Here is a 16,437-nt window from a genome sequence, read left to right as displayed (position 1 = left end):
GGAATGACATGCCAAGCTCGAAGTTCATATGTTACAAGTGAGATCCTATGGGGTTACCGATTCACCCCTGTCCTCACTCTGGAGGATGGATTTTATGAAGTTGACTACAATAGTTTTCATGAAACATATGAGACCAACACCCCAGTTTACAGTGCCAAAGAGCTGGCAGAGATGGCCAGCCGAGCAGAACTGCCCCTGACTTGGTCTGTTTCCAGCAAGCTGGACCAGCATGCTGAGCTGGAAACTGAAGAGGAAGAGAAGAATCAAGAAGACCAAAATGAAAGAAATGGTGATGTGGCAAACCTAGAGAACGAGTCCAAAGTGTAGAACCAGAGGTGTAAGGGCCACATGACCTTCCTTATCTTTTCCCTTTATGTTTCCCTTTTATTTCTTCCACATGCTTTTATTTTTCTTCCTTGTCATTATTAATTCTGGGAAAATAAATACTTCAGATGTGAAATATCTACCTGCCCAGTTCAAACTCAAGAGTTTCACAGACTAAGCTAAGACATAGTTTAAAGCTGCAATACCCATTACTTTCACTGGAATCTCCATCCCCACCCTGATAACGACTGCTGGCTTCCTCTGCACTTCTCTGAGTTCAGACCTCCAGGTTTCTTCAAAGTATCAAAAAAACCACTGGAATATAAACAAGGTAAATTCAAAGGAAAGACTAATTGATGTTCATCAAAGCAATGGGCCTTGGCTCCAGGTTTTTTTTATGCATTTCAGGACAGCTTTGCAAACTGGATGACAATCCTCTGTAAAATGGGCCTTGCAGCTTTAAGAGAACGGTGAGCAGAGGGATCTGCACCCCAACATGATACTGTACATATGCCTTATGTAATTACTTTCTCTTTACATTTAGTAATAAACAACGCATGTACAAAAGTACTGTAGTAAAGAACTTCTAAATAATGTACATAGATGTGTAATTTATATAGGTTTAGAAAACGAGTTCTAGAAATATTGGGATGCAAAAACATGCTACCCCTTGAGTAAGCTCTTCTAATATCCAGAGTGTCATATTGATTCCCCCCGTATATCTATGGCTCTTTTAGTGCATGACATCCTTCTTCAGTGTACCAGACTGGCAGCTATTTTAGAGTACCTCACTGTTTCCCAAACAGGTCATTTTATTGACTCTAAAAAGCCATAAGTCTGGGAGAGGGCAGGGTAGAAAAATTGTAACATACTTACTGATATACTGTGAAAATGTTTACAAACAAGGCAAATCATTCCTGGGTATTTTCTCAGCAGTTGGACATAAATTTAGACCATGGCAAACAAGAATTTCCTGCATACTCCTAATCTAGCAAGCATGTTTCATGCAGAGGTACCAGCCTTTATGTGCAATATCTAGGGAAACACCTCCCTTCTCCCCACTCAAACCATGGGATTTCAATTACATAGTTTGATGCACGAACAGCACAGGCCTATGGAAACCAAGTGGACCTGTTGCATGCAGATGGCAACTACCCAGCCAGGAAGGAAACAGCTGACGCTGCATTCACTTGCCAGCAGCACCGGTGCTTAGTGGGTCCCAAAAAATCACAAAACACATGCCATCTTTGGGTGACAGGCTTCAATAGGGCTTCTCAGCAAAACACACGGATCCTGCCACCCGTGCTCAGGAGAGGGGGGTCCCTACATCAGCTCCTCGGCTGCCATAAACCACTACAAATCCTGTGCACCCCAGCATAATGACTTCAGAATTGATGGGGCAAGGACAGCTTGCATAGTTCACACTGCAATGATTGCATCTGGAACAGAGCCGACCCACTCAGTCTGTGGGTCATGCCAGGCCTGTGTGTGCTACGTGCCACCCGCTCAACACAGGTCATGTTGCTCTCAGTTGGCTTTCTCGAGGCCCATCCACAACTACACTTCTGTCAGTGAAAGAAAAGGAAGCTGCAGCCTTCATTTGTTGTGGTTTTTTGTTTCGTTTTGTTTTTACTTTTATACCTGCCTACTCTGGAAAGAATGAGCACATTGAAGGGAGTCCAAAGCATTTTTGTACAGAAACATTTACACTAAAATGGAAAGATTTTTTATTTTATTTTTTTTTTTAAATAAAAGAAACCCTCAGGAGAAACTCAGTGGGCAGGTGGAAATTTTGCACTGTGATATAGCTTTCACTTCAAGTACTTACCTATTTCTTGCTGAAACAACGGCCCCTTGAAAATTTTCACCAGATGTGGCTAATCCATGGAGTTGTGCAGGTCTTCCCGCTGTGCTTAATGCCAAGGAGGAAGAGCAAGGGGTGGGGATAGGTTTGCACATTGGGGATGGTTAGTGCAGGCTGGATAAGAAGTCTTGCTTCAGCTCTGAGCATCTTTTCTAAAGGCTTCCATGGAGCAAGATGATACAAGCAACGGTTCAGAATAGGGATTTTTGTTCTATCCACCCAGGATGGCTGATTTTATCAACTCTGTAAATGTTATTTACACTGATGTTTCAAGAGATACAACTCCTTTTGCTGCAGACATTTTAAAGCTTGGTCATTTGCCCCAGAAGAAGAACAAGCCAAGTCCTCCTGTTGACCCATCACAACCCATCTGTAATGTCACCTAGCACTTGTAAGGCAGGATCACCTCAAAGCTCTGCTGGAAGACAGAAGTTCTGCAGCAGAGAACCTAGTGATAGCATATGGGTAGCCAAGAGCCTATCTGTGTCAGTCTGCAGTCCTGGCAAAAGGTGCATGAGCTGAAAGCAAACCATTCCTCTGAGGATAAACCTGCTTTTTGCTCTTGGAATATACTGGGCCCCTCCATAACTCATTGCTGCAGTTTAAGAAAAGATTGTGTTCCTTAGAACAGCAGCTCAGGGCCCTAATGAAACCTTTTTTTGTGTCCTTTAGCACAAAAAAAAAAAAATAGACTTTAAGCCACTGGGGCATGCGCATGTGTAAGCTATATTTTTGTGAATAGGGCACTTCAAGCTTAAGGTGTGTGTGTTTGTCTTTTACTCTCCCTCCTTCTGTATTTTATTGTCTTTGGTATTCATGTAGCACGGACTGTAAAGTTTATGAAATCTCATTTTTGTAACATAAGCTTAAAAAAATAGAAGCCTCCAAAGCTTTCAATGGGGAAGCTTCACGTAAACTTTGTACTAGAATGTCCCTATCAAACACCTCTATTTTTCTACAATGATTGATTAAGCAGTTTACCAATGTATTTTGTGTCAATGATTTCAACTGAACTGGTAAAAAGACAATTAAGAATTGAATGCTGTTAATTAACAATGGATTTTCAAGCCGTATATGCTGAGTGGCGTTTTCATTATAACAACCTGAGAAATTCATCACCTAATCCTAAACAATATCCTATGAAATAGCAGTGCCCTATGGTTATATTGTTGGCAAATCACGTTTAAGGAACATTAGTAACGCAATATTTTTATTTAATTGGATACAGAATTTATCGAGATCCATTATGTCTCCATATACTTCACTAATACATGTTGATGTCTTTGTCTCAGTGTATCTTGTAATTTGCAGGATCAAAAGAATTTCCAGAGATAAATGTGGACTTTCAGTTATCTACTTCAGCACTCATTTCCTTCTGCAAACAAAAATGCTGCAGGTATTCATACAGACTTCATGCACAGTACTGCAGAGTCATCTCTTGCTTCCTCTCACTCTCTCTAGATATTTGTTCTACAGAACTACAGTCACTGACGTGAGACATCCCAACAAATGTAACTTTGGTTGTCAAAGTGAAATGTCTGCTTCTGTGAATGGCCTTGCTAAAAGCTTGCATGTCTCTACGCCTGCAGTACACGCAGAGCGGACTACACAGCCCTGAGTTAGCAGAGCTCTGAACATATTTTGCCACATGGAGGAAAGAGGCGTTGTGCCATAGAAGGGTCCCCAGCAGGCAGATGCTAAATCAAGCAGTACAGCGTGCTTGCAAAAAGGGAAAATGTTTGGTGGGCTGTTTGAAGTTACCTCATGACAGGCTCTGGATTTACATACCCAGCTTTGGTGCACAGAGGTGCCTAGTTTTCTGGCATTGCCCATATTCTGCTGCAGGTAAAGAAGAAGCTGAGGCCTTATTAAGACACGGAATAAATCTATCTTCTTTTCAATAACAGGGCACAAGGTTCTGTTTTTCCCAACTGTGTGGCATTAGACTACTGAGGAAAGGGAAGACACAGACTCTATGCCTTCTTCAGAACAGGGAAATTCAAGTCTGCACCCTACATCTCCCAAGAAACAAACCTAGCCATAATAACAGCTGAGTCCCAACACTCACGCCAAGGTCAGATGGATATTTGAATTCTTTTGCTAGACCAAAGAATCTTTAAATCCTTTGATTCCTCAGTCCCTACAAGGCTCTATCCTATTGACTAGGGCAATCCCTGGTTGCATGGCAGATACAGTGACAACCCTCAGGCTAGAGGAGGCACACAATTCACTTGTCTCACCTTGTCCAGCAGTCATCCGCTCTCCGCAGTGGTGCATCACCACAGCCTCTGCCTATGCTTTCTGCACATCTCTTGGGGCCCCAAATCCAGCAAGGTCTGGGCTTGATGCGTTCTGAACACCACTTTCTCAAGCAGCCTTCCTGGGAGCTGGAAGAAAGCCAAGTCATTTTATGTCACGCCAGATTCACTGTGAGACCGGTGCAGAGCTGCAAGCGTGTTCTGCCTAGAATGGATGGATGTACTGCCTTCTTGTCAGAAGTAGGGGCTACTTGGAATTTCTGGCTTGTGGAGATCTGAATGGTGAATTTGTACCACTTGCTCTAAATACCTGAAATGGAAGTGAATTAGAGTCTTAAAGCTGAAAATGACAATGAAAGGGTAGGACATTTCTTTAGCAAACAGCATAGATTCTCACTGAGAAACATTCACTTTTTACTATTGCTGTAATTTCTGTCTGCCAAAATATGCTTCTTTTCAGAATATCAACCCCATTAACAACCACATTATCTCATTCAGACACTACTTCAGCTATAAATCAGACCTAACTAAACAAGAAAAAACATTGGCTTCTCTTGTAAACTTGTTCCTTCAGCTCATAAACGTGTTGTCTGGAAATTACTTGGAAAGCAGCATTCCACTATCCAATTCATAAGGACAAGACAGGAAATCTATTACTCACAATAAATGATTCTCTTTTACACTTTCTGAGTTAATTTTAAACTTCTGCAATTAGCCTGTTGGACAGGAGGAGTGTTGCTGCACATTCTAGAGTACATTAGATTTTGTGTATTTGGTTCAATGTTACTTCCACTCATTTCCATATTCTCAGCTTCCCTGGATTTTCAGAAACCTTAATCTTGTGTTAACTTCAGTTTAACAGAGCACATGTTTCACCACTTGCCATTCTTCCATTTATTGCCCACAAGCCGCTGGTGTAATGCAGTTTCGTGTAGACAGCACACAGAAATCACACACAAATATAGTATTCCAAAGAGACCTGCATATCTTGCTACTTCATCTCAAGTGTGAGATCTGTTTTCTATTTCAAGCAAATTCACAAGTATAAACCACAGTTCTTCTTTCATCCCCTCTAATGTGTCATCCATACAGTATAAAAATTCAGGACTTTCAGATAATACCAGCTTCTTTGAGGTATTTTTTTTCTTGGAGCAAAACTGGGAGAACCCTCCCCGACTTCTTTTTATTTTTAATTCTTCTTCTTTTTCTTCTTTTTATTTTAGAAGGCAGCAGGAGCTCCAAATCTACTGATATTGGTCTTAGGTACCCCACTGGAAGTCACGAGCACCATCTTGCTATCAGTTTGCACTGAAATCTCCTCAAACTATTATAAGTAGTCACTTGCATTAGCATTTCTGGAAGGTTTAAACTGGAAGTACTGGTGGAGAGTTGTTACTTCACTAGTTTCCCCCATGTGCTTTTCAAGCTTGTTGGACTGGAGTCCCCTGGATTTCTTCCAGCTCAGGCAGGAACACATGGCACCACATGAGCACAAACCCTCTCAGCCACCCACACTGCCTGCTTCCCCACCATAGAAACCTGAAAGACGCAAATTTCTCCCTGAAATATTAAAAGATGAACAGTGTGGTGGATGAGGTGATACTTCAAGAAGGATGGCAATGCAGCATAGAGTGTTGGATCCACTTCATTGGATCCACATCAGGCAGAACATTCTGCTAAGCTGAAGAAGTGGAGATGAACCAGTGCACCATTAACAGAGCACATCAAATACCAAAGAAATCTTCCCAAGAACATGACTCTAATCAAATAAAACTCACAGTAAAATAATAATAATAAAATTATAAAATAATAATAATAATAATAATAATTTTTTTCTGGAAAATATTAAGATACCTTACTAAGAAATCTCTAATCTGAAAATATCAGTAATATTGGAGTTGGGGAACACAGACTGCTACATTTTGAAATCATGGTAATGCATCAAGCTCAGACCATAACAGAAGTTACTTCATTATCTCAGAAATATTTTTGGTTGAAGTGGATGGGATGCTACAGCTTATTTCTCTAAATGTATTTTTCAGCGATGTTGAACGTATATCAGTTCTTACCAAAATCGGTATAAATGAGGAGGCATCTCTGGAAAATAAAAAAAGAAAAAAAGATAGACCATCTGCTGAGATGAATGTATGAGAACTTTGTGCTGCCTTTTGTTCCAGCTTTTGGGCTCTCTAGGAGATGATGGAGTCAGGCAAGGTCTTTCATCTAAGTGATGTGCCATCAGCACCAAATACATGCCAAAGTCTTAAGAGAGCCACAGAAAGAGTATTTAGATCCTTCCATTTTGCAGTAGGTTTTAGGCACATGTTTTTAGGCAAATTAGGTATTGCTAAAGCATTGCCAAAAGTGGTAAAGATACTACCACCAAGAACAAAGTACTGTGTGACTCTCACAAGGGCAATTTACTAGAAAAGGTCTTAAGGCATAGCACCAAGGCAAGAAAAGTAAGCTGCAGTTTGCAGTTATCCTGCAGCTTCTCTAGGGAAAGTTGTAGTTCACCTGTCAGCAGATGGGTCAGCAATCCTTACTCATTTCTAATGAGTTCATCTTTAGAACAACAGAAAATAATCTGTGTTTTTAGAAAGTTAATGCTTTTTAATCAAAAGGCTAAAGATGTTCATAGCAAATACAGAAAGTCCCTGGAATGGAAGGAATGCAAATAAGCATAAAGTCTACAGAAGAAACCTAAGAAAAGTATTGGCCAGTGGGAAGGAACCATATGTTGAAAACTAAGTGGTACTACTGGCCATTTTTTTATTTTTTTATACATGCACATCTATTTTTTTCACATTCAGACACTTACATATATATAAAAATAAAAAATATCTGTCATAAAGCAATGTATAACCAAAACCACAGCTTTTAAAGCTTCAAGATTTTTTTAACTACTCATATCATCAAAATGAAATCTGTAAAATGAGAAAAGACAAGGGAGAGAATCCATCACTTGAATCACATTTAGCACTTGCTTCCTGAGAAATGTGCTATACTAGCAAATGACAATACTCCTTTTAAACTTACTGAATTTAAAAGAAGGGGAAAACATTCAATGCAAAAAAAAAAAAAAAAAAAGACACTGCATAATTTGAAGACTTTGTCTAGGATCTTGAGCCTTCATTTATATGACAAGGAAGAAATCAGGTATGTGCTTGCAGTACCCATGGTATTGATTCTAGAAAAGCTTTTAGCCCTTGGAGACATTAAATCAGAATGAACATCATGAAAAATCCCATAAAGATCACATAATATGATAACTATTACATTATGACTTCTACGTTACTATTACTAATAAGTCAAACTTTGATTTGTCTCATTTGCCAGAGAAGAAATGGAAGGAAAGAAAAACTGCAAAGAAATTTTCCTGAACAATGGCAGAGACATGTGGCTTAATTTCAAATACTTAAGTAAGAATTTCCTTTTCCTTTCTTAATTCTCTCTTTGTGTCAACACTCAGATTTGCTAAAAACAAATGAAAAACATGAAAAACTATGGCCACAAAAAAAAAAAAAATGACCTCTCAATCCATTAGACTGAATCCATTAGAACTGTCAACTACTTTATAGAGAAAACTCACAAATCTCAAAACAAGTTTTCTTGATAAATTATCTTTTCACAGTTCTTTCCCCTTGCACTTCCAAAACAGCACAGCAAAGCATTCAGATACTGGAACAAAATGTTTTGTTCAGCTTGATATTTTCTGGAAATAGGTTAAAAAAAAAAAAAAAAGATTTTTGACATCTTTGCAGATAATGAACAAATTCAGATCATCACATTAATGTCCATTTACCTACTGTAAAGATGATTGAGTTAGAGATTTTTAAAATCAAAAATAAAACAGTGCTGGAGATATCTAGCGATGCAGTAATCTACCATCATCTTTACCCTTGCAATATGAGTCAGTTATTGCTATGACTTCCATTATAGCTAAAATAAAGCTGTTCCCAATATGCCATTCTGAACATTTCGAGAGAAACTGACTCGTGAAAGGTTCGTACCAAAATGCCATGGGCCCACCTGGGGTTTGGTAACTGTAGACTCAACTTTCTTCTCTAACTGACTCTAACAATTTTTTTTTAATCTCGGATGATCTAAAATATGGAATTGCAAAAGCACTACCCAGATCTCCTTCCTCCCTCTACGGTTTCTGCCCATCAGGTTATGAATTCTCAGTTCAATCTGTTGCAAACTCACAAAAGCTCTTAAATATACATATCTCTTATATGTATATCTTACATACACAGAGGGGAAGAGGTGAGTTGAAAAACTGTGCATTATTACCACCAAATTCACACTGAAAAACAAAGTAACTTACTGAAATAGGAGCTGTGCCTCAGAAGGTGTCCACCTGAAATAACTGAATAGCTGACTAAGAAATTAATGTTTAGGACATCATCACAGCTGACAACCTGTGAGCAGTGGGTTAAAAGGAGAAGGTTACCTGAATGTAGATATGGAAACACACAGGTGTTGCACAAATCACACCTCTGATTCACATCCAAAACACTGGAAAGAATAAGCAGCTTGCAAATGGAAGAACACAAATTAATATTATTTTTAGATAAACATGCCTGAATAATTTGACTTAATGTAGGAATTACTTTACAAGGAGCTAAAAATCAGCTCTCAAATCTGAAATATAATTTCCAGCAGAGTAAGAAATGCTATTGTAGTCAGAACTTCAGATGCATGCTGTCAGTGGAAACTTTATTCAGTGAATAAACTGAAGTGAAAACTGTCCCACAACTCTTCTTTTCGAGACACCGGTAACCTTCAAAAGCGTTTCACTCCTGCTACTAAGCAAAACAAACAGCTAAAGAGGTTTTGTCCAAACCACTGCAAGGCACGGTTGTGTTGTTTTATTGAAATATCAAACAATTTTTGCCTGCATTTCTGCATGTCATTCTGCAGTTTTGTAGAATGTTAGATTATTATTTTATTTAAGAGTTAAATGATAACACAATTGAGTTCGTAAATAAGAAATGTGTATCTACCCTAGAATACTTACATAGAATGTTACGAATAAATCAGTAACATTTCGTAAGGGCATGCAGCACAAATTATCCTAGTCAGTAAATAAAGATAAATCAGGAAAACAATCTTTAGGAAGTGCAATTACCTACTTGTTCTCATAATAACACCTGCTTTGTTATTCTGTCAGTAAGAGAAGATAGGAGGTAGGTATGAAGAAGTGATAGTTTGGCTTATTAGCCAACCTTTAAGTCTTCTGTATTTCCCTAGAAATAAATTCAGTGTACCTCTGAATGGGTAATGATGAAAGCATATTTCCTAAGGAAGCACAAGAAAATTCTGTATTCAGACAACTGATTTAAATTTTAAATAATATATATGAGAAATCGCTGTTATAGGAAAATTATTTACCTAATTTTAAATTTAAAAAGGATGCTAATAAACAAATTCCTCTGAAACAAAAAACAGCTTTGGGCATTGTCTTGACTTTATTTGATCGTGTTTAATCCACTGAAGTACAAGTGCACAGCCAGGTATTGGCCAGAGATTAGTACAGACCTGGAGTCCTTAATTCATAGCCTGGAGCTCAGGCTCCATTTTTCCATCTTTGGTTTTCCAGAGTACCCCTTGTGCAATTCCAGGACCCAGGAAAATAATAATAATAATAATTTGCTTAGAGTACAGTGTTTCACAGTTTTACAGTATTAACTGAACTTGGGATGAGTAGAAGTGGATCTGGGCTTTCTTCCTATTCCTGTCCCAGACCAAACAGTAGCTTTACGAGCTTGCATTCACCTGTAGGTGGTGTACCTACAAGGCTCTGCACTTTGAGAAATGATGGATGTACAACAGGTGTAGACAAGCCAGTATCTTGTTTCAGCCTCAAACCTGGAAGCGGGCCGTAACTGAATGCTTTGGTTGACTCACATTCTACTCACCTCAGCAGAAGGCAAACTACATTCCTTGGCAGCAAGTTGCACTTAACTCTTGGTTTATCTGGCAATTGTTTCATCATAAAATCAGTGAAATTCTGAGTAAATCTGTCTTATTTGCCTTCAGTATCTTATTCATCTGACCTGCAGATAGGAGCAGAACTGCAGCACATACAACTCAAACACAGAGCGCGCAGCCCCATAGGCCCATAATGACCTCTTCATGGCAACACATGTAGGCATACACCAAACATTACTTTCATGGCACTACAGGAGTATGCACAAATGTTCATCTGAAGACTGAGGATACTCAGTCATAGAAATGGTCTGTCACGAATCTATGCAAAAATTGATAATGTGTGTTCAGATCACATCTCTTCTATAAGCATAGTTCTTCACCGTTAGCCACTAGGATCACACTATAGCAGATAAATATTGAAACTGTGCTAATATACAGGAATCACGAGAGAAAAAAAACATCACTCCTCCTCTGACATTTAAGAATGAAGTAACCTTTCAGTAGACAAAATGCTATTTTCAATTATTCAGCACTACAAACTCCAGTGTTTCAAAAGTTAAGATGTTTGTTATCTTAACACACAATATTTTAAAAGGTAAGATAAATTTCAATAGTTCTTAAGCTTCTAAATTACTAAGATAGATATGAAAGTTCAGCTTCCAGTCATTTTCCAAGGAAGAGTTTTGTTATTGCTGCTAGACTACTTGAAATTAAACAATGTTTTGTTAGATAATAGGACAATAGGATGAAGATATTTTCTACAGCTTGTATTTCAGTGGAGTCCTGTTTTATGTGGGAAAAACAGCTAACAAACTGCAAACAAAGAATTGCAAAGAATGGATTTGGCGGGTTATTATCTGCGTCTTTAAGACATTTTGAAACTCCTTTTCAGCACTTCCAGTTTCAAGTGGCTCTTTCCCATATTATATGAGAATGTATTTTCCTGCCTGCCTTCTCTAAGTATTACAAAGCTAAATTACCTTGTAACATGCTATAATCAGATTTCAAATCAATGGGTATTCATCTGAATGTGTTTCATATTTAAGCCGATCTTAATTTTTGCAGAATTCTGTTTCCCCATTGACAGCTCGGTTTCCTGCACTCTGTCCATTTTCTCATCAAATTCTGGTCACCCATTTCACTACATACCAAGGTAAACTGTTTCTTGTTGTTCAAGTTCTTCAACACCTGTCTCTTCAGCAAAGACAAAAACAGCTAACTCTAGCTCAACCTTACTTGATTTTTATAAAGAAAGCGGAATAAATCAAAATCTAAAGCAATCTATATTCTGAGCAGTTGCCAAAAAATGTTTCCAAGCAATCAAAATAATCTTCTTCGAATTACACCCCTAGGTATTTTAGCTTAACTTTCTCAGTCTCAATTATAAAATGAGAAACAACAGCTAAATATGAAGAGAAAATAAAACAATGCAGCAGTAGTGTTAAGTTAGCTAAGGCTTCAATATCAGCAAAAATGGGAAACATCCAGAACTACAGCTTTTGTAACCATAACTAAACAAATAAATAAATAAATAGCAGAAGCTGCAAGGAGGAATATTAAAGCTATACATAAAAACACAGCATTGCTATTTCTGGAAAGCTGTTTTCCAGGGCGACAGAGAAATGCAAGGAAGACTTTCAATAATATACCACTAAACTCATAAAAAAAAAAAAAAAAAAAAAAAAAAAAGGCATTTACATATAAATCTACTTTAAATTTATGGTCCATTGATCTCTGTCTTAGGGACAGACACCTGAGAACTGGAATGGAGAGGCAGATTACATAGAGTTACAAGTAGATGGCTAATGAATACTTGTTAAGGATGGATCAGGATAGCGATAAGAACAGGTAGAGAAGGGACAGAGGCACAGTTGTTTTCCACAGAACCTTCTGGAGGAACATAAGGTATAAATCTGTAGAAATGCTGGAGAAGTGGCTTCAAGCAGGAGCTCTGTGTGGTCAGGAGACCTCACAGAAGAAAGCCAGTGGAAGGGAGAAGCTGAAATGATGGTTCAGTGTTTCAATGGCCCAGCAAGAGACTGCAAAGATGATACACCATTCAGATTTCCTTGCAAGCCATCTCCCCAATTAGCAGTGATGGTGCACCTGCCCAAGTGAGAGGATGGGACAAGATGGGAAAGAGAAGGATGCCAGCCACTGCAAACAGCACATTCAGTGCATCTAGAAAACAGAAAGAAGATGGGCAAGAACATTCACGATGTGGTAAGATTCTTGCTTTTCATACGACAGCATGAAGACTTCAAGGCACTGTATCACTGAATATCCCTTTTGGATTGAATATTCAGGCTGAATGATTGGTTCCAAAGTTTTTAATATAAATAAATAAATAAATAAATAAATAAATAAATAAATTGAAAATTGAGTAAAATAGATAAGCAAATTAAATGTACCTAAAGGAGCAAAGTAGGCAAAGAAAGCAAACCTGGGAATATGAATCAGCAAAATACATACCAGCACCCTCACTGATCTCTAATATACATTTTCTTCTTCTTAAGTTGTTAAATAACTGAAAATCAGTTTCTATGATTTTATTTTGTTATGGAAACAAAGAAGAGGAGAAATAGCATTATCTATGATTCAGTCTCCTGCTGCTATTAAAAAGAATATTCAGATAAAGTTTTACAATATGTCAGTAGATTATTACTCCCTGTGTGCCACACTTTACATCACATTAGATAACTTCAGTAAAAGGAACAATAGTAGCAAAAAAAAAGTAATCTAAGTCTTCATAGAAAATTAATACCTTGTACGAAGCTGAGTAAAATGTTGATGCTATACAAAATAATCACATAAAAATACAACCTTCACTGCTATACAGAATGATCACAAGAATGCAACTTCCAAACAGCATGCATATTTTACTGGTGTAACGTGCAAAAATTACGCTGTCCATGTTTTGTTGGAATGCGCTGGAATCAAAACAAGACAGTAACCTTTTTATCAACGTTCGCATTGTTTCAGGACTTTTTTTTAAATAAGTTGAAGGCATTGTGCCATTAGTTTAGGAAATGTTGTCTGTAGGCAAAGGAATGGCAGCACTTACTTAAGGTCGTGGGTGTGTACAAATACCTTTCCCAAATTAGAGTCTATGGGCACTATTGGAGCTACTCAGCACATTGCAGGATCATCTTAAAACCATCTGATTTTGTAAATGACCTATGGTCGAATGCCATTTAACATGATGGGCTGTAAAGCAGTTATATTTACCCCTCATTGAACAGTAATAACTAGGGCACATGTGTAGCCATATAAGAATACCAGCCTAAGTCCAAGGTGCTCAACGTAGTGTCTGCATGAAGCATTACTGTCCAAGAGATGAGCTAAGGGAGTCACACCTCCTTCCAGGTGGGGGACGGTCTTATGCGATGACCAGCAGCCAACAGCATCCTTATACCCAGTCTAAATCTTCCCTGTTTGAAACCATTTCCCCTTGTCCTATCACAAAAGAGTCTGTCCCCATCTTTCTTATATCCCTCCTGACAAGTCATACTAAGGTCTCCCCAGACTCTTCTCATCTCCAAACCAAACAACTCCAGCTCTTTCAGCCTGTCCTTGTGGGACATGTTCCTTCTCATGAAGCATTTTCGTGGCCCTTAGCACTCAATTAAGCCAGCCTCAATTAAGACTAACCTTTTCCACTGAGCCTGTGCTGCTTTATTTTTTCTATTTCTTGTCCAAACTCAATGTCTGGAAAAATAAATAAATAAATAAATAAATAAATAAATAAATAATGGTTCCTACTCACTGCAAATTTTAATTGCACCAGAAATGCAGATGGATTTCAAAGGATATTTTTATTTATTTGTTTGTTTATTTGTCTAGCACTGATTTTTCAATTTCTTTGAGCTGTAACCACTCTGCTTTCTTCCTCTCACGTTCCACTCTTGAGTGACATGTACAAGTGTTCCATGCTGGATCATATGTAATTTTGCTGCAGTCATCTGATACGGCAGTTCAGCTATTTCTGTAAGACTTTTCCTCTGGTATGGATTTTGGTTAGTTCCACTGTTCTGACTGCTTATGGACCTCCAATGCTCCAACTCCAGAAACTTACATTTTATGTTCCATTACTCCACCAACATGACTGAGAAATTGCCCCTGCAAACATATCTTACTATATTTACAGATCCTTCTAATAGCATTACATTCTCAGATTTCTTCCATTGGCTGCTGTGGGATTTTTTCAATGTCTCATTATTATTAATAGCTGTCCATCCCTCATGTCTCTTAACTCAAATTGACTTTCAGTTATTTCTGTGTTGACAGTTGCAGCCTCTGCACTTTATCCAACCGCGTGCATCTTCCTTTCTTGAATTATGTTCTCCTGGAACATCTCAGACTGAGTTTTAACTTTTATTTCTCTGCCCCTAGAAATACATCACAAATTCTACCTTCACTGCATTCTAGCAAAAGGCTTTTAAAATTCCTTGTCAAGTATCAGAATATGCTTTCAGTAGTATCCTTTCACAAGAGAAAGTACAAAATTTCACCTTCTTTGCAATGTCAATTTGTGCCTGTCAATGATTGCATTTAGGAAAAAGGAAAAAAAAAAAAAAGAAAGAATAAAAAAGAAAAAAAAAAAAGTGAAGAAATGTAATTGAAAGAATGCAAGACAATGTCACAATGCACAAAGATTAACCAGAGGTTGTCAGAGCCGCAAGTGCATATGGGAAGGGAGCTGCGTACACATGACTTTACTCTCCCCTGCCATGGCCAGAGACAGGTGTTGCCAGCGTAATGGGGGGGATGAAAAGGCCACGCAGCTGAAGACATTTCATTCCCTTCTCTACAAAACCACATTTGAGAAAAATTCTGTCTTTCTTCTAAGCTAATACTTGAGGAGAGATGGCATCAAATGCATGAGAAATGTAATGGGTAAAGTATAGGCCTGTTTCAGCGGACTGAGCCAAAACAGATTTTTAGAACATCTTATAATGAAATTTAAAAATTAAAAATAAATAAACAAATAAATAAATAAAACCAATGCTGTGGCACGAGTTTTAATTGGCTTTAACTTTTCTAGTCAAAATGCAATGCATGAGGCCTGCTACAATGTGGATAGTTTTTGCTTCTAAACATAGTGTCGGAATGCAGTGAATGAGGGGGCAGGTTGCAGGCCAACGCGCACGCAGCCAAATGAAATAGCCGCTCCATCCGTACTGCAAAATCAAACACATGCAGAGCAGCAGCTATAATTAGGCATGGACAAACATATTTTCAGAACCTACTTTAATTCCAATTAAAGTACCACTCTTCAAGTACACCGCTCTACCAAATTAGACTGAAACCTGTTTCAGATGGTTACGAAGAGTTTTTTACATTTTCACATTGTGGTTTTCTTTTTTTTCTAAACAAAAGGAAAAACAAATCAGTAGAAATGTGCGTGCTTAGATCTGCTTTTTCCTGGTTCTCCTATTACGCCTTCTAAATCCTCCTCTCTCATTCGGATTTTGAAACATGCCTTCTTGAACTCACAGCTGTGAGAGTTTGGCCCACATTCAAAAAAAGGGTACAAGAAGCTTTTTATGTAATACAAGGGAAGCCAAATGCGGATTCAGTGATGAAGGAGAAGGTTGCAGGACAGGCAGGCTTTGAGAAAGCCCGTACATGGTCACAGAGAGGATCCTCGTAGTCTTGTCCCTAACTATAGCAAGCACCAAACTTTCAAAGAGATCAGCTACAGCAGAAAGCAATACAGGCAGCTCTTTGTACCAAGAAGTAGCAAGGAAGTTCTCTCCTAACTTTCAGGGATTCGGTCTGATGAATGTCTGTAAGGCTGAGGGTTCATCTTCCTCATAATTATCCATTATTCCTTTTTATTAACCATTATCCCTATGTTATCTAACACTTTCTCTTCAGTCCTTGGTTTCAGTTAAAGTTGGGGGAAGGAGTTAAATGGGCTTAGCAGTATGAAGGATAGCAACGTTTTGCCTCTATCATTCTCAACTGCAATTCAACTTCAATTTTACAGTAAAATAATTTCATACTATTTAACCGTATGAATCAACAGGTGAACAAAAGTCTCTGCTAAGT

The 16,437-nt window shown here is 38.2% G+C and overlaps 1 protein-coding gene across 2 annotated transcripts in view; it reads left to right on the top strand.

Annotated features, from left to right (window-relative positions):
- Positions 1 to 7,974, top strand: part of KCNJ6 (potassium inwardly rectifying channel subfamily J member 6) — a 158,127-nt gene extending 150,153 nt beyond the window's left edge. For both annotated transcript variants that reach the window (XM_015882487.2, XM_015882478.2), the window contains one exon: positions 2 to 7,974. In XM_015882487.2, coding sequence (XP_015737973.1) covers positions 2 to 327 — 326 coding nt within the window. In that variant the 3' untranslated portion in view covers positions 328 to 7,974. The remainder of the gene's footprint in view (position 1) is intronic.
- The last annotated feature ends 8,463 nt before the right edge of the window (positions 7,975 to 16,437 follow it).

The sequence above is a fragment of the Coturnix japonica genome, chromosome 1, assembly GCF_001577835.2.
Source record: "Coturnix japonica isolate 7356 chromosome 1, Coturnix japonica 2.1, whole genome shotgun sequence".
In the NCBI taxonomy this organism is placed as follows: domain Eukaryota; kingdom Metazoa; phylum Chordata; class Aves; order Galliformes; family Phasianidae; genus Coturnix; species Coturnix japonica.
This window is presented reverse-complemented; position numbering and strand designations above follow the sequence as displayed.